The following is a 19280-nucleotide window of genomic DNA, read 5'->3' as shown; positions in this document are numbered from 1 at the left end:
GAGCTCTGTTGAGCTGGAGATGGAGCCCACGGTAGAACTTACCTTACATGTACAAGGCCCTGGGTTTCACCTTCACTACCATAAAAATATGGTAACAGCGATTCCTTTCCTAAGTTTTGACTAGGTAAACTGAATTAACTAAGCTCCCTATGTGCCTAGCATGTTAGCCATCAAGTAAGTATTATTAAGTTAATGAATAGTCAGTACCTAGTAAGTAGCTTTGCAAAATATGACTTGAGCTTTTAGAGGGAATATTACCTTTCATGACTATTGGCTATTATAGATTTGGCATAGCTTAATTGGTTAATTTGCAGTTAAACTTAATTACTAATATATCCAGTTAACTTCCAACCAGATATTAGACATTAACATTAATTTTAATTCCCTTTAGTACCCAATACATTTACTTGGATGAAGTTATTCATTCTGGCAAATACTCAACTTTTTTAAGTGCTGGGAATTGCTCTTGGGGAAACCAGGATGCCTGGTATGTTGGCATGTGATACAGCACCAGTCACTTGAAAAGCTGAGGTGGTAGATTCATCATTTAAGACCAGCCTGGCCAACGTGAGACCACATCTGATACAATAACAACAAAGGGAAATGGGCAGTGGGGATGGCTCAGTGGGAGAAGGGCAGTGCAGAGGGACAGCAAGAGCGTCACTGGTTTGTCGGCCGTCAGCTGAGCCTCAAAGCCCCAAGTTCCAGGGTCTCAAGGGAATAGTGCAGGCGGTGACAAAGATACCCATGATGACCTTTGGCACATAGACATGGGCATGTGCATACCCACACATACACCTGCACTCTATCATCTCAGACACAAAATGGAAAATAGCCTGTGGGGGTGGTTAGAAAGCTTATATTGGCTCACAGTTCTGGAGGTTCAGGGCTGATGCTTTTGTCTAGTGTGCTGAGCTTGAATCAGGTATAATACCGTAAGAGGCAATGAGCATTATTTGTGTGTTTTGTGTGTGTGTTCATACTTGGCCTCTCAGGAAGCCACTAGGATTCAGGGGGAGCTTCATCTTGATGACCTTCTCCTAAACACCTTCCAAAGGCCCCAGCTGTAAGCACAGTAGATTAAGTCCCCATTCCTAGTAGCTCACAGTAGGGATTGCATTTCCAAACCATGGCATAAGAGAGAGAACATCCTAGGAAAAGCAACAGCAAGTGCCTTTGTATAAAAATGTGTGTGGAATAGTCAAGGACAAGAAAGGAGGCCAGTGGCCAGAGTGAGAGGAAGCATAAGGAGATGGGGATGAGCAGGAGTCAGAGATTTGGAATATGGAGTATGTGACCAGAAATAGACATTTCAGTAGTTTTTGGTGGGTTTTTTTTTTTTCCTTTTTCAGTGCTGAGGAATAAATCAGAACCATTGAACTCATATTAGAAATGTTTCTTTTTTCTTTTTAAAAGACTTAATTTTTGTTTTATGGGCATGGGTGTTTTGTCTGCATATATATGTGTGTACCATGTGTTTGACTGGTATCCAGAGAAGCCAGAAAAGGATGTTGAATTTCCTAAAACTGGAGTTTCAGGTGACTCTAAACTGCCATGGGAGTGATGGGAATTGAACCTGGGTTCTCTGCAAGAACGATGACTGCTTTTAACCACAGAGCCAGGTCTTCTGGAAGAGCAGCCAGTGCTCTTAACTGCTGAGACATCTCTCTAGGCCTTACTTAATTTTATACTGTTTTCTTATGTATTTTCAGTAGTGCTGGAGATTATGCTTAGGATCTCAGAAACACTAGGCACACACTTTTGAACTACACCTCAAGCCTGAATTTTTATATTAAATATTAAAATAACAGGCAATTTGGAAAACAAAATAGGACAAAAGGGAGGAAATAATTAAGACTGCCTACCTCAGTTCTCAGAGATAACCAATGCTAATTATTTTTTATTTTTAACTTTGGGAATCTTCTCCCAAGATTTATTGTAGGATAACTGAAAAATAAAAGGCATATATATTTAAAGTACATAGGTGTTTCTTATATACATTGTGTGTCGGGACATGGTCTAAGAATAGTCATGTGCGGAGAATTCTGAGTGCTTGTGATTTCTTCAAAACATGGAATGTGTTCTTGGAATGTGTTTTTGTGTTCCTCCCAGGTGTAGCAGATAGGACTGAGTTTATTTTAGATTACTCATTATTGCTTGCTGTTGTTATTCAATTAAATGCTTAAATTATCCTTTATCTGCCTCTTTAGAGTGGTTCTCAGCCTTCCTAATGTTGTAGTCCTTTAATACATCTCCTCATGTTGTGACCCCCCCATCATAAAATTATTTCTGTTGCTACTTCACAACTGTAGCTTTGCTATTTTTACGAATCATAATGTAAATATCTGTGTTTTCTGATGGTCTTAGGTGACTGCTGTGAAGGGGTCATTTGACCCCCAAATGATCTTGACCAACAAGTTGAGAACTGCTCTTCTGTAGAAAAACATGTTTTTGCCATATGTGGCTTGTTTTTGTGATTGTCTACAGCTTGAACACAAAAGAACTTTATTTAGGTGACCTCACTTAACCCCCAGAGTATAAATTGTCTGATGCTCTGAATAAAGCTGGCTATTGCATGAGATTGTAGTCCGCTTCATTTATTGACTCCATTCTCCAGGTCCCACCACCTCCAGAGCAGTGACAAGTATGAAATGACAATCATCACAATCAAGTTAATATACCCAGAAATTCTTACAAGATTAAATCACATAAAATGGACTGGATTCCCAACAAAGTTATAAAGCTGTCATATGTAACTCCCAAAAGCCTCTGGAACAAAAGCAATTTTCTCTAAGCCCACTTTCTTCCTCCCATCAGCAATGGATGGGAGATGGTGTGAGCAAGCATGGCCACACCAAGGCTGGAGACTATACAAAAGCCCTGCAAAGACTAAAGAGCATCTCTGCAAAGAGTTTTCTGCATCCTGTGCTAAAGTCGACTCGTGCTTCCTCATGGGTGGGACTCATCCTTAAACTGGCCATTCCTTACGTCCATCAAATGTGCCTTCCTTGCGTCTTCTACACAGATCAATGTTCCTTTCCCCACCCCTTCCTGTTGACCTTGGCAATGGAGGATTCTTGGTATGAACTTGAGTGATGCTCTAGTCTTTAGACAGGAGGACCATACGAGGATTGCCAAGGACTTGACTGCTTGTCATAGCTCAGTGTGGGCGTGCAGGCTTTCAAACAGTTACCAGCCTGACAGTTTAGGAATATTCTTGTGTATGTAATAGTGAAGGATTTGGATCATCAGCAGGTCTTCTTATGTAACCCAGCTAGACTCAACCTCTTGATCCCCTGTCTCAATCTCTTAAGACTGGGTACACCATGCTTGTCTGGAGTGAAATGTAATAGAAAATTGGGTTTTGAGATCTCCAGTAATCTTCAGCTGCATCCCTCACTTCTGAATGACAGGAGAGAAGGGCACTACCCACCTCCAGTGAACAATCAAGCATTTGGACTGAGGGTGTCTCTCCTTCACAGCATTAATCACCTTCATGTCCTCTTCATCCAGAAGCCAACTGAGCATCTCAAGCCTGATGAGGCTGGGCAGTCGGGACACACACTGACTCAGAGCCTTCACAGTGGTGGCCTGAACTTGGATGGATTCTGGAAGATGCCTGGAAATGTTGAGCACTTGCAAGTTTGGCAGGTTCTCCAGGGCTTGAAAGAAATGTCTGTACCCTTCCTCTGTAATCTTGTGATTCATTGAAAGATCTAAGTTCTCAAGTTTCTGGAAACCTCCGCTGGTTGCTCCCTTGGCTGGAAAGAGCAAACCGAAATATTTATTTTGACAAAATACCAAGGACTTGAGTAAAGCTTACAAGGTATTGTAACTAACCTCATACCCACCAATGAAAGCAGAGATTGCTCAGCATTTTTTTCCCCAAGACCAGGTCCTACTTACATAACCTTACCTGGCCTGGAACTTATTTATGTAGATAAGGGTGGCCTAGAACTCACTTATATAGATGAGGATAGCCTTGAATTCACTTATGTAGATGAGGCTGGCCTAGAATTCACTTATGTAGACAAGGCTGGCCTAGCACTCACATCTTCCTACCTCTGCCTTCTGATATTTGGGTTAAAGGCATGCGCTACAAAGTTTAGCTTTAAACAGTTTTTTAGAGATCACTCTTTGAAAACCCTCAAGAGCTGCTTGCTTGGTAGGGAACCACCTGGTCAAACTGCAAGCAGTTTGGAGGAAGCAGAAGCCAGGAAGTCCAGCACAGAATTTTGGCTCTCTGGGCAATGTGGACTTCTCTTCTGGTCTCACAGGAGGACATGCCAAGGCAGGGCACAGCTGTGGAACAGGTTACATTATAGGGACTGAGAAATGGTGGCAACAGCGTCTCCCTTTTTGCAGAGAATGGAAGGGGACAGCCCTAAAGCATGTCCTCTCACTGTGACTGCTCTCCAGTTTGCCCAGATGACCTCCTGGTTACTTAGAGCTCTGGAGGAAATGCAGGCTAGGGTAAGGTCTCAACCAGAGTCCATGACTGGAAGTGGGCACCTAGCAGGGGTTTGGCTTCAGTGTTAATTCTCAGAACTGTGTCCCTACTCTGTTCTGTTCATAGACTTTTTAAAGACCAACTCTCTCTATGTAGCTCTGGCTGGCATGGAACTCACTGTGCAGACCAGGCTGGCCTTGCACTTACACAGAGATCTGCCTGCCTCTGCCTCCTGAGTGCTGAGATTACAGGCATGTGCCACCACACCTGGAATTAGCACTTTAAACAGCATTTATAAAGTAACAGTGCTGAGCAGTCACAAGATGCAATCCAGCATCTCTAACACACCCGTGCAGGTGTGTCCACCCCAGCAGGACATTTCCCTTCCTCTCCTCTCTCTTTAGAACTTCTGCCTCTCACTCCAGACACTTAAGTGCTGATTCTGAAAAGTTCTTCAAATGCACCTGGTTCTAGGATATGGGTGGTTTTACTATTCAGAATGTCAATGCCTCCTCTCCTTGCTCAGCCTCCACCATTATATAGAAGGTCTTAGCAGTAACCTCACCTCCACGGCCTTTCCCTGGCCCCAAATCAGGTTGAGTTCTGCTGTATGCAGAAGGAAACAGCGAGGGAGAATTTGGCAGAATGCATTGCCTAAGAATGCCCTAAAGCTGACGAATAGCTGTCAAGCCTCAGACCCCATCAGTTCTCCAGACCCCAGGTAGAATAGCCACCCCAGTCATGCTGAACTCAGCTGCGGTTTTAGTTGGCTTGGTGGCCATAACTAGTTCCCTATTTCCAAATGCAGTCACTTTGGGGTTAGGACTTCAACATACGGACTTAGGGAAGACAAAATGAAGTGTATGTCCACTGCCACAAACCAAAGCTTCTAGTTCCAGCTGCTCCGGATGCTGAAGCAGGAGGATTAGGAGTTCTGGGCCAGCCTGGGCTACATAGAGAGACTCTGTAGAAAAAAAGAAAGTAAATCTTAAAAGCTACTGAGTTGGGGAAAAAGACACCTCACCCTTAAGGACATCAATCATATCATGAAAACACTGAGAATGGACACTAAACAAAAGAAATGATACAGGCCAGAAACCTAAGTAAAGTAACTCCAAAAAGAATGCACTGAGAAAGTATTTCAAAGATGAAGACAAACACCATTTTCATATCATTAAAATGGGAAAAGTCATGACTAGCTGACCCAGAGTAGAAGAAATGCTAACAGAGTCCTCCAGCAGGGGCTGAATGGAAACATGGGAGGCTCAGGAGCAATGACGGCCGGAAATCTACAGCAGGCACAGAGACAGGGACACCAGCACTCAGGACACAGAGGTGGAAGGTTACTGCAAGTTTGTTACCAGTCTGGGCAACATAGGAGACCCTGTCTCAAAAACACCAACATTAAAAAATAAAATAAGCAAATCTAGTTTGAGAATACTAAGCCCAGAACTGTTTAAAATACTAATTGAAGAGTTAAAATGCATTAGGATCCAAAATAAATGACATGCAAGAGGTAGAAGGTGAATGTAGGATGTAATTTAAGTATTTTTAGTGTGTGTGTGTGTGTGTGTGTGTGTGTGTGTGTGTGTGCGCACATGCACAGCATGTATATGAAGGTAAGAGAACAATAATTCTGGACAGCTAATTCTCTTCTTTCATGTTGTGGGATCAAACTTCAGTCTTCAGGCTTGGCAGTAAACCTGCTAAGCCATCTTGACAACCCAAATAAATAGAACTTAAATCTTCCAGGAACCTGACTCATAAAGTGGCAAAAGTGTGTATTCATATATTAATTTATAGTATTCAAGTTGCAAATTTTATTATCCAAGATAACAGAGTGAAAAAATGTAGAGCTGGAGCTATGCATGGCCACAATAAGCCTTGAAATCTGAAATAAGAAGATGGCCATGGATTTAAAACCAACTTGAAGTACACAGTGAGTTTGAAACCAGCCTGGGCTATAGAGTAGACCCTACCTAACCACCCCCTGAAGAAAGAGAGAATGTGTAATTAAGAAGCTAATAAGTATAGGAAGCAAAGAAGCAGGAAAAAAAAAACCCACATATCCTATGGAAGAAATAAAGAAACCAATACCAAACAAAAATACACAGAGGGCTGACACACCCCTGCCATCTCTGCTCTGGGGAGGCTAATGCAAGAGTTCAGGGCCACTGAGGGCCACATAGCAAGGTCAAGTCCAGGCTGGACTATTAATCAACAGTCACTGTCTCAAAAAACAAGTAAACATTCAACTGTAGTTATAAATATGTCCAATGTAAATAAAAGATTAATGGATTGTATTTTTGTTTTAAAATTTCTGTATGTGTGTGTGGGTGTGTGTGGGATGTGTGAGTGTGATCCACATGCATGTGTGGGTATTTGTGGAGACCAGAAGTGAATGATGGATGTCCTCTCAATTGCACCTTACTTTTTGAGACCAGTCTTTCACTGAACCTGGAGCTCAAAGGTTCCAATGGATTGTCTGGCTACTAAGTGCTATGGATTCTCCTGTCCTCGGCTCCTTAGCAACCCCTCCTGGGAGCTTGCTGCATCTCACACTGAGCACTTCACGCAGGGACTGGAGATACTTACAGATTTGGCATTTCTGCAACCTCAGATTTGTACCATTTACTATTTGGGTGATGGTGGGGGTTTTTGATTGTTCTGAGGCAGGGTCTCCTGTATCACAGACTGGCCCCTGGCTCACTATGTGATGATGGTCCTCTTGCCTCTGCCTCTTGAGTGTTGGCATTACAGATGTGTGCCATTATAACCACTATGCCTGTTTGTGTGTTGTGCTAGGGATCAAGCCCAAGGCTCTGTGCACGCTAGGCAAGCACTTCACCAACAGAACTCCTTCCTAGATTGAACTTGTAAGTCTACCTCTGTAACTGTAAAAGAGACTTGCTTTAAAATTAGGTACATAGATTTAAAAGCAGGAAAAAGACATGGAAAGAGTTCTGGATGCCTCTTATTAACATACAAGCATCGAGAGTAAGGCAGGAAGTGGCCTCACAGGTGAGGAGCCCTAGTCTACCAGAAAGATCTCACAGCTCTGCATATGCTGTGAGCCATAAGGAAGGTAGACAAGGGGCAGAGGTCGATTAATTCATTATTTACTTAGGGATCGAACCTAGGCTTCTGGCATTGGTGATGGTCTGTGTTTTAACCTCGGTTTAAATGTACTCAGATAACAAAATTCCCAAGACCATGAACTGGAGAATCTAGTTCGGCCTTATCTGCAGACTCCACACCTTCCTAAACATGTTGTAAACACTTAAAGAACAAAAAGAGTATTCCGCCAGGCTGGTGAAATACCAAGTGTCCTACAGACCTGCCTGGGCTGCGGTGAAGGGTAGAACACTGGCCTAGCATACATGAGTGAGGCCCAGCGAAGATGGCTTCTACAGCTCCCAAAGAGGCAATTGGCCTGCCCAGTCTGCCCAGGATGAACCGACAACTGCAGAAGGGCGTGAGAGGAAGCAGCTGAGAATGGAAATGAGGAGGTAGGTTGAACAGTTCGGAGGTGAGATGTTTGGATAGACATTCGCAGCAGACAGCTCCAGTGAGGCCACTGCTTCCACACAGGAGAAACCCTTCCCTGAGGGAAACTCACCAATTTCCATCACACTGTCGTCATCCAAAGTCTCCTTAAAGGCAAGAACTCGGAGACACCGAAGCTGCAGACTCTGCCGGACAATCAGTTTGGCCACTTGGTGAATCCCGTCCCCAGTGGGAAGGAGCAGTTCTTCCAGGTCCCTGAGAGAACCCAGAGCCTGTGCTGTAGGAGACACCACAAAGCCATCCTCAGTAGTAGTCCCAGCAGGAGTGAGCAGCTGATGACCTAGACCTTCTGCAGTCTGGGAGGCCCCACCTAGCAGAGACCCTCCTCCTCACTGTCCTCTCCAAGGAAAAGAGAAGGGGTCAGCACACAGCTGCTCCCTGCTGCTCTCTGCAGCTGGTTCCTCCATCTCCCCAACACAGATCCGGACTGTCTTTCCATTTCCACTTCTGTTCCCACAGCCAGGCCTCCTCTGGCCGCAGGTCACTCTACTGATCCACAAAACCCTCACCCCACACCCTTCTTTACCATCCCACCTCCTGCCATCACCCCAGTGACTCCATGCTGAGGAGACCCACACTGAGCACTAAAGCATGGCTCACCCCTGGGCAGCCTTCCTCCCCAAGTTCACTGGTGTTTAGCAGGACACTGTACACCACGTGATCACCAAGTCTACTTCCGAGGCCCCACAGAAACTATTTTGAAAACTTCCTGCCATGGACCAATGTTCCAGATTTGTCTTTGGCTTCCCTGTTTCAGTTCTCAATGAACCACGTCTCCGCAGACTGATTCTTTTAGGAAAGGGTATTTAAAATCAAGTCCGGGGATCTGGGCAGTTGACACAGTGACACAGCGCTTGCTTAGCGAGCTTGAGACCCTGGGTTCCATCTCCATGCCCCTGACATGCACATATGCACACAGTCACAAACATACTCAATAACTGACCTTGGCTTTGCTCCATTGTTTCTATAAACACAAAGCAAGAATGGTAGCCAGCAGCTCTACCCAGCCACCTGTGGAAACGCCTATGAAGACCTTGTTCTTGTCACATCCACTTACACCAGCAAAGCTGGATATGAAATTTCAGTTTCAATGTGAACTAACACTAGTTATATTAGTATACATAGGACAGGAGTTTCATTTAGTTGGGTTAAATGATTTATTTTGGCTTTTAAAAGACTGTCTCACGCTATAGCTCACGCTACACTGGAACTCATAATGCCCTTGCCTCACCCTCCCAGGACTGGAATCACAGGCACGTGCAACCAACTGTCAGGTTCTAAGTGATCTTTCTCAAATGGCATACTTAAGACATCTACCCGCTGAAAGAAATTATCCCAGCTCTGGATACAGAAAACAAAACTTTAAAATAGAAAAAGAAATGAGCAGCTGAGCACCGATGTCTATTACTAGTAAAGTGCACTCTGGTCTCATGTGACTATCCCGAGAGATTCCTGTGTATAGAAACCTAGATTTCTACATATGGGCATAGAATTATGTATGTTTATGGCTAACAAATCCAGTCTGCACCAATATTTCCAATTTGTGGTTCTTTCTTTCTTCCAGACATTTAAAAACTGAAATTACATCTGTATGTATTTATTGTGTGTGTGTTGACATGTGTGTGTCCTGGCGTGGGTTTAGGGGTTTAGAGGCAGAGGACAGCTTACACAAGGGGGCTCTCTCGTTCCATCATATGGGTCCCAGGGATCGAACTCAGGTTGTCAACCTTGGTGCCAGGCCTCTTACTTGCTGAGCCACCTCCCAAGCCTTTTTCCTGAAAAGTCTGTCATTTGGGCAGACCTCGGTGAGGAAAATCCTCAAGCTCACAGTGACAGTCTGTACGCACTCATTTTGAAAAAGGAGAAACAATTCACTCCATTAAGGCCTCATTCCAAACTGGGCACAGGAATCCAAATACTTGCTTCCTTATGTCCACCCAGCCTCCTGTTTTAGTATTTGTAAGTTTCTTCTCCAGCAGTAGAGATACTTGACTATCTTTCTAGTCAGTGGGCATTTTACACAGTTAACCTGTGACACATGACAGTGACCTGATGATGTCTCTGCTGCTTCCCCACACCTGACTGCCCACACCTCCAGGACCAGCTTCCCCACACCTGACTTCCAGCACCTCCAGGACCAGCTTCCCCACACCTGACTGCCAGCACCTCCAAAGCAAGCACACAGCAGCTGCCTCCACACAAGGGAAGAGAAGTGGGGGGAGGGAGGATGTGGGCGCGGGCAGGCTCTCCTTATGCACACTAAAGTCTGGGAAGTAGTATGGAGGCAGAGCTCTGTACCTCATATCACCATTGTCTCCCACTTTTTTTTTTATAACCTGTTAGTGTTTTCCATGGAATCACATTACTTTTCTAAACATTTTGTAACTTGAAAAAAGTATATAAACTCTACACTTACTGTTTTGTTCAACTTGATTTATCACAGATTAGGTTTCTTAAACTAAATAGTTTTACTTAAGTAAAACATAGCTCTCTGAACAGATGAAGATAGGTTTATTCTGTATCCCAGAATCTCATCAATATTTATATGTATATTGATAATTCAGGTACCATTTGGCTTAAAAGGGCTTATTGGGAAATGTTATCATTTATACTATTTCCTACAGAGAAAATATTTTACTGTTTAAAATAACCCTGGACTTTTAAATTATAACCTGTTTTGATGTTCAAACTATCTGAGTATTATTTCTCCTGCCGTTGTACATAAAATGTTTTTACATTAAAAAAGGACAAATACTATAGAATTATATTACATGAAATATATAGAATATACAAATTCATAGAAACAGAAAGATTAGACGTTATCTCAAGATTGAGAAGAAAGGAATATAGAGCAATGATTTCCTAAGTACAGAATCTTTGATCTGTATGATGGAAAAAAACCCCACAAATGGACAGTAGTATCAGGACATAATATCATGAATGTAATAAATCAATACAATTAATGAATATCATAAATGTAATTATTGAATGAATACTGCAAATGTAGTCAGTGAATACTACAAATATAATTAATATCATTAGTGTAATTAATGAATATCATCAGTGTAATTAAAAAATTAATTAATTAAAAAAATTTTTTTAATTAAAAGATTTTTTTAAAAAGTTTTAGTATGTATTCTGAAACCTTGGAAACAAAAAGGGCATAGCATGTTTGGAGTGGGTGCCAGAGTATGAAGTTACACAGTGCTATCATGACCAAATTCTCTCCTAAGAAGTCAGTAAGTCTGACGACATTGTATTTAATGAGATCAAGTGTGAGGATGTGTGGGACCAACAGTGATGGCATCTGGGGGTGATATTGAGCATCACTATGGTGTCCTCCTAAGGACCAGCACAGCTGGTTCAGCTGACCCTCTGTATTGGCACATTCCACCAACCACAGGTTCAATCTTTAAAAATCATGTCTGTGCCAAATGTGTACAGACATTTCCCCCACACACACCATTATTCCCAGAAGAACACAGTGCAACACTTGTTTACATAGCATTTACATTGCATGAGGTATTGTAAGCAATTGAGAGGTGGTTTATAGTATAAGGAGGATATGTAGGGTCATGAGCAAACACTGCACCATTTTATATCATGGAGTGGAGCATCTTGTAGTGTTTACATGAGCAGAGGTCCTGGACCCAGCTGCCATGATGTCAAGGACAACTGTGCACAGCTTGCTTCGTTGTAGGTTCACTGAAGAGGAGGAGGAGGAGGAGGGGGATAAAGAATACGTTAAGGAACAATGTTTATAAACTCACCAAACTTTCCTGATGTTTCCTTATCTGGAAACTGTTGGTGTTCAAGATTCAATATCTTCAAAGACACAAAATTTGGCAAAATGGTGACTAGAAAGGGAAAATGAAATATAGTTAGTTCAGATACATTTCCTGTGGCACAGAGAAATACCACTGAAGTGAGAGTGTTTCAAAAGTGATAAAAGGTGATATAATATTCAGAATGAATTACTATGACTAAGCAGAGGAAACAATTCTGAAAAGGAAATGATTATGTGGTAGACACAGATGCACTTCATTGTTGAGAAAGACTCACTGAAGTCAGGAGCTGTCACAGTTTCTGTGACACCAGCAGACTTTTAATTCTAGAGTATTTAATGACTTTGTGCACAGGAGCATTTAAATCAACGTTGTATAGTTCTTACCAAATGACATGGCTTCAAAGCATCGTCCAGAAAACTCAATCTCTCTGAGTTTCTTGCAGGAAGCAAGCACAGTCATGAGAGACTCACAATTCAAAAAGAAATCACATTTCAGGTAGAAAACTTGGAGATTTGGAGAGCTCTGAATCAATTTAACTGGAAAAGATGAAGGATAGTCAGAAAGTAAAGAAGGTTACAAATTCCTACCTGGACTGGCCTCTCAGTCCATAATCTCCAGCCACGCCATTAAACAGACAGTGACACAGTGATGTAGTGCTCAGGCCACATTGGGCGTGTGCTCAGCTTCCTCAACTGATTAGTGAGCAGAAGACCTGAGGCAGGTTCCTGACCCTCTCCAGATCAGTTTTCTCATTTCCATGTTTCACCTTCAGCATCAGTGCCCTGATGTCTGTGTTTACCCACTGCACTGATGCAGCAGGAATTCTGTACAGAGTCACATAAAAGAGGGGACAACTCTGAAGCACAACTTAAAAATGTTTTTAGTTAAACAATCTGCTCTCTCTCTCTCTTTTTCTCTCTCTCTCTCTCTCTCTCTCTCTCTCTCTCTCTCTCTCTTTCTGTGTGTGTGTGTGTACACAAAAGGACAACTTGGGGGAAATCTGTTCTATCCTTTTGCCATGGGACCCCACAGACCCAACCTGTTATTGGACTTGACAGCAAGCACCCATTGACCCATCTCATTGGACAGAATTTTTCTGTTGTTTAGTTGGGTTTTTATTGTTGGTGGTGGTGGTGGTAGTGTTGGCCTGGAAATCACCACATAGCTAGGCTGGCTTTAAGTTATGATAGTCCTGTGGCAGCCTCCCAAGTGCTGTGATTAGAGACATGAGCCACAATGCCTAGCCTTAGTGATTTTTTGACCTGCATTTCAGTCCCAGGTTTGTATTTCTTTAGTCCTCAGTGTTCAGGGTTTAACAAATTAAGGATCTGACAGTGCCTGAGTCATTTTGCTAAATGACATGTTCTAGAAAGATGTCTGCACAGCTGTCCATCAACAGGAGGCTGGGATGGATAGAAGTGGAGGAAAGGTCCAGGTTGCCCCCAGTCAGATTTCCTCCCTCATCTGCAAGTGCCACTAAAAAAACAGCAAAAGAAAAGAACTCCACAAACTGCCTTGGAGAGGAAGTGTGCTGGGAGTTTAAACCTCAGGTCCTGGAGTCAAACCTTCTCTTTTGAAGACACATTTTCTTAGCTAGATAAACCTGAGCAATCATTGACCTCAGTTTCCCCAGTTGAGAATCGGCAATAGTCATTGTATCTTCTCTCACACAGTGGTATGAAGAGTGAGTTAGTATTTGTGTAGAGCTCAGAACAATTCCAGTCTTGCTAGAGACTCGGGATTACAAATAAATGTCTGCCCTCTTAATGAGGAAGAGCACTGTTCCCACACCTTCCCATGGACACAGTTCATGCTGTCAGGCTCAAAAAAGTTTTAACTAATGATGACTTCATGATTCTAACAATTATTAGCCAAGTAGCTTTTCCAGCTGACACATGACCTGGGAGATCCCAGTGCCGTTCTTACCCAGTTTGGAGAGGTCAGACTCTGTGGAAGTTTGGAATGATAACTTCTCCATGTGGTGGAGGTTTGAGAAATCTCCTGGGATGATGGAAAGCACATCTGGAATGCCATCTAGTCCCACAGACAGTTCTTTCAGGCTTGGGAATTTGTCCAAGTTAGCAAAGAGTAGATCTGGAAAGCAGCACATAGTTTCCATCACTCAAGAGTCCCGAGTGCGAGTTCTCAAGTGGGCTGTGATTTTTAGATATTTTCATAACAAAATTTCTCAGAGATCTTAACATCTTTTTATGAAGCACTTCCATGAAGAACCTGCTGTCTGCCACATCTGCTGGTCATAGAGCATAGGGGAAGCCCTGTGCTGCTCTCTAGACTCACAAAATAAGACACTTGTTGGGAGCATAGTATGAACGTCCTGGAGCCCACAGATCTCCAGAGAAACCAGGAATGTTAAGCATACAAGATTGTCTTTCCAATGGGAAAGATGAAAGACCTGTTCTACCACTCAGAAAGCTGAGAATTGGAAGTGATCTGTGTTATCGGGTGGCCCAGGTCATATGAAGCTCCTACAACCAAGACTGGAGGTGGTTAGTAATCTAAATGACCCAATAGCCAGAGGCTCCCCCAACCTCCCCCAACCAGGACAGAGGTAGCTAATATCCCGAATGACCTCTACACTATCTGTATGAACAAGGCCAGGCCAGACCCTCAGTCCCTTAAGCTAGTAGAGGTAACCTATCTCCAGAACCCATCTTCTTGGAGGAAATGACATGTACCCCAAGTTGGTTTCGATGTAATTATGCTTTCTTGTGCTGTGTGGATTGTGTTGTACCAGGAAACATTTTTCCCCCATATTATACTGGGCTTAAATCCCTTGTGAATAAACTGCCTGTTATAAGACTCCCCAAAGTCTGATCCAAGTTGATGGAGTTTTCATTGTTATCTCTTCTGGCGGTTTGCTTCCCTGTATGGAACCTGCAGGGATTCCCTCAACATCTCCCCAACCAACAGTGTGGGAACAAATAGTTTTGCACAAGGAAAAGGGCACAGTTGGACTCCTGCTTCCAACTCATAAAAGGCAGCTCAAAGTGAATTAATGACAAATACAAGAATTAAAACCAACACCCGGGGCAGGTGGGAGAGCTGGCCCTGTGGTCATAAAAGCAGGAGAAACAATCCTATTAGCCAGGTGTAGGTGAGCCAGCCCCCGAATTATAAACATGGGAGAGCTGTCCCCATTTCCCATCTGGAAGACCAACCCTTAGCTACCCAGGCCCAGACCCAGGGTTATAACTTGGGCCACCCCAACATCCACCCCATCTATGACTTGCTGGAGCATGTGAAGGAACCTGACTTGCAGACCCAAAGTTTCAAGATCTCTACAACACAGGGCAACAAGAGGATACTCAGGAAGAGTCCTAGTGAGGACCCAGCATCGGTAGTGTAGTAGAAACCAGAGGCCTCAACCCAGATACTATGGAACAATCTTTGTACACTGTAAAGATGTATTGTTCTCATTGTTACTAGAAAGCTGATTGGATGATAGCTAGGCAGGATTATTGGGGCAGAGAGAATGCTGGGAAGAAGAAGAGCAGAGTCAGAGGAGTCTCCAGCCAGACACAGAGGGAGCAGGACGTGTTCAAAATGAGGTAATCCGCAATGATCCACACAGTATCGCATAATTGATTGAAATGGGTTAATTTAAGATGTAAGAGTTGGCTGGAGACAAGTCTAAGTTATCAGCTGAGCATTTATAATTAATAATACGTCTCTGTGTGGTTACTTGGGAGCAATTGCCAAGACACAGAGAAACTCTGCCTACATATGGCACTCAATGTGGGAACATATATATCCACATAAAACCTGAGAAAGCTTAAGAAAATGTTCAGGGTGGCACACGCCTTTAATCCCAGCACTCAGAGAGGCAGAGACAGGTGGATCTTTGTGATTTCAAGGCCAGCCTGATCTACAGAGTGAGTTCCACAACAGCCAGAGCTAGCTACACACAGAAAAACTGTTTCAAAAAACAAAAAGCAACAAACAAAAAACTTACAAAAGGTTCTAAACACACACAAACAGAGTCAAATGCAACTTCCTCATACCACTTTCTTTCAGGTAGACTCACTGCAACAACAAACAGAGGCATGACTCTTTTAGAAGGCCCTGCTACCAAGCACTTGTGTGGGGTTTATGAGAAGTGGACAGCACATTGCTCCATGGCGTGGGACTGGGTGGAGACACCTACAGCAGCATAGAACCAAAACCTTCCCAGAGCTGCCAATAAACATGGTTCCCACTGGTACCTCTGCCATGAGTCTGGGCTCTGGGGGAACACAGGGGTGGGAGGAGTCAGCTGCCAGCAAGCCGTGATCTAAGCTGCAGAGTGGTCTCAGTTTTGCTCATGCAGACAGAAAAGATTACAGACACAGTAAAGACAGATCCAGATGAAAGAAACCTCTAAACGGATTTCAGTGTGTTTAAAAATGTACATAGGCTTGGGAGAGAAAAGAGAAATGGTATATAGAGAGTCACAGAAAAAAATAGTTTAAAAATAATAAAATAAAGTCTTTAAAGAAAGAGTAAAGTAACATAAACAAAAAGTCATGCAAAGATGGAAAATACCTGGGGAGTCAATTCTGTATGTTACTGTGTTGTCTTTGAATTTTCTGATTGCTGATGGAGGAGTGACAGCTGCTGAGACACACTGGATTATGAATACTGCTGGATTAGACCAACATGTACATTTTAAAAATGTCTTGACTTCAAAATAGAAGTCAAAAGATACGCTACTTTGGGGGAGAGATTATGCTTTTATTTTCACAGGAAATGAGAGGCTGTGGATTCATTCCAGGTTGATATGGATCAGGTTTGATTGGGGAAGACCCTCTGAAAATCCTGACTATAGACATAAAGAAATAAACCTAGAAAGACTACAAAACACACAACATGTAGCAGCAATCTTAACAGGTCTTATTAATAAGAACAAACCTGAGGCCAGTTATTGGGGTGAATGCTGGAAGATCAGAGAGACAGAACAAGCCACATCTACCTCACCTCACCAGTTCCTCAGCTGGTCTTGTTTCCTCAGACTGGATGCCTCTGAGTCCTCATCCAGAATGGATCTCAGCTGTGCTGCTCAAAGCCTAAAAGCTTAACCAGTCAAATGCTTCTGGTCTTCACGCCTTATATATCTTTCTACTTTCTGCCGTCACTCCCTGGGATTAAAAGCTAGATTTCTGGGATTAAAGGCAAGTGTCACCATGCCTGGCTGTTTCTAATGTGACCTTGAACTCAGAGATCCAGAGGGATTTCTGTCTCTGGAATGCTAGGATTAAAGGTGTGTGCTACCACTGCTTATCCTCATGTTTAATATTGTGGCCGTCCTGTTCTCTGACCCCAAATAAGTTTATTAGCCTGCATAATATTTTTGGGAACACAATAACATATATTTTACCTGCTCAAACATAAAAAAAAAAAAAAATCGGCTATGTGCCACCACCTGAGCTGCAAAGCCACGCCGGAACGCCTGAGGGCTAGGTCACTTTCTTCTTCTTTTTAATTCTAGAGCAAAATAAGGCAGGACGACACCTCCTTTAGGTGCCACACCGTCACCACAAGTCTCCTCTATCTGCACATACACCATTTGAAATGATCCTTTCCCAGGAGCTGCCACCATCCTACACTGTGACCTTGGGCAACTCACTACCCTGTCTCCCTATCAAGACACATAGTTACTGAGTTTCCGTCCAACTTCTAGTTCTGTAGTTTCCAAAAGTTAGACTCTCATGCTGTTTCACTTCCTTCAAGGAACTCTGCGTTTACATTTATTTGCATGTTTCCCATACCCTTCAAGTCGCTGCCAAGGCCAACAAGAGCCAGACTTTAAGAACGCTACTATTCATTGTACACCCAGCAGGTAGCAGTGACACAAGGTGGGCAATCAAGATTTGGTGAGGATAGATGAATAAATAACGTCTGTTTTAGATATAAGCTGACTTTTAATGGAAGCGTATTTCTTAGGAAACAGAACTGCTGAAAATTCTACAGAGAGACAGTGTCTGAGGTGGTGTGTGTGTGTGTGTGTGTGTGTGTGTGTGTGTGCGCGCGCGCGCGCGCGTGTTTAAAAAAAATCATCTTTGGCTAACTTGTGTACAACACACAGCCTGTACTCGTATTAATAAAGATATGTATGCTACTTTTTAAAGTTTATGTATTTTCAGAACAAGTGGACCAGACACCAATGAAAACAAATGGCCCAGGTGATCCAGCATCAAAATGCCTCTGTTACAGTCTCCTCAGAGTTCTGCATCCAAAACAGCTTCAAGGATGCTGGTTGAGCTGGTCCAGCCTCACAAACTATTCCAGCCAAGACTTAACAATTATCCTGATTTTCTCAAAGTTCCCCCAAAAATGCCAGTGCCCCCAGACAGCAAGAAGCCATCTAGAGAAAACAACACCCACATTCCCACAAGATTGGTTACAGATATTTGTCATTATTTAAAGGGGGTTGGTTATAAGTTATTACTAGTCATAGTTTAAAAAAAGGAAGCTAGACAAAGGAGTTAAATTCAAAGACCTCTTTCTAAAGGAAAAGAGGGGAATACGACATAGAAATGATAAAAGGGTAGATTATTGAATCTATTTTAATCCAAAAAATAACTATTAATCTCAAAATATTTTACATTGGTATAGATATTGATATACATTTAAAGTTAATTTTGTTATACTGTATGCATGTTTCTACTCTTGTTTGGGGCATTGTGCTTATGCAGCTCATTTAAAAATGTAATTTATAATTAAGAAATACAGATTAGTAGTAGTTAGTCATCTATAATAATCAAACTTGTAATCATATTAGGTCTGTTTTCAAGGTTAAATAGATATATTTAGATAGATGGCCTTCAAATACTTCAAAGATCTACAGAATATGGCATTTAATGTTTTATAACCCAAGGCTTTTTATGACAGTGAGGCATGCCTGCTCCTGACAGCACCAATTTACTTCAAAAGAGGCTGATGGACATCAAAGAAACTCCATAGGGAGTTTGTTTTCTTTATGGCAAAAGTTGGACATTTGGGGGAAAAAAAAAAAAAACCAAAAACCAAAAAACAACCTGCCCTTGCCTCAAGTGCTGACAGTGTATTGTCCAAACTGGACCAGCAGGACACACACACACACAGAGACTGCCAAACTTTGCAAAGACTAGGTAGCACAGTCCTTCAAAATGCTCTGCTTCTCTGAAAAGTCTGTCAGATATACTAGGCCTGTGGGCCAAAGGTGAATGCCCCAATGTTACAGAAGAACTATGGGTCACTGTTCAGGCAGCCAGATGTCTCTGTTGTTAGGCAACATTTCACCCTTCTGGGGTCTTTGATGGAGTTCAGGACTAGATAGTCATAGTTAAAGTTTTCCTTAGGTATGATAAAAGGTAAATTAGGTATAAAACTTTAGACTCGCAAAGATAGATAATAGAGTATTTTCTCTAATATTGCTAAATGGACTGGACATTGTAACTATAATTCTTACTTGATAATTATTTTTTGTTGTATATAGT

The 19280-nt window shown here is 42.6% G+C and overlaps 1 protein-coding gene across 1 annotated transcript in view; it reads right to left on the bottom strand.

Moving 5' to 3' along the window:
• Positions 1–2516: 2516 nt before the first annotated feature.
• Positions 2517–19280, bottom strand: part of LOC118596277 (baculoviral IAP repeat-containing protein 1b-like) — a 42711-nt gene continuing 25947 nt past the window's right edge. The window contains exons 11-15 of the mRNA XM_036207069.1: positions 13732–13899; positions 12189–12341; positions 11788–11874; positions 8070–8234; positions 2517–3761 (exon numbers count right to left, since the gene is read on the bottom strand). Of these exons, the coding sequence (XP_036062962.1) occupies positions 3397–3761; positions 8070–8234; positions 11788–11874; positions 12189–12341; positions 13732–13899 (938 nt within the window). The 3' untranslated portion in view covers positions 2517–3396. The remainder of the gene's footprint in view (positions 3762–8069; positions 8235–11787; positions 11875–12188; positions 12342–13731; positions 13900–19280) is intronic.

The sequence above is a fragment of the Onychomys torridus genome, chromosome 15 (assembly GCF_903995425.1).
Source record: "Onychomys torridus chromosome 15, mOncTor1.1, whole genome shotgun sequence".
NCBI classification, from domain to species: domain Eukaryota; kingdom Metazoa; phylum Chordata; class Mammalia; order Rodentia; family Cricetidae; genus Onychomys; species Onychomys torridus.
Note: the sequence above shows the minus strand (reverse complement) of the source record. Positions and strands in the feature narration are given on the sequence as shown.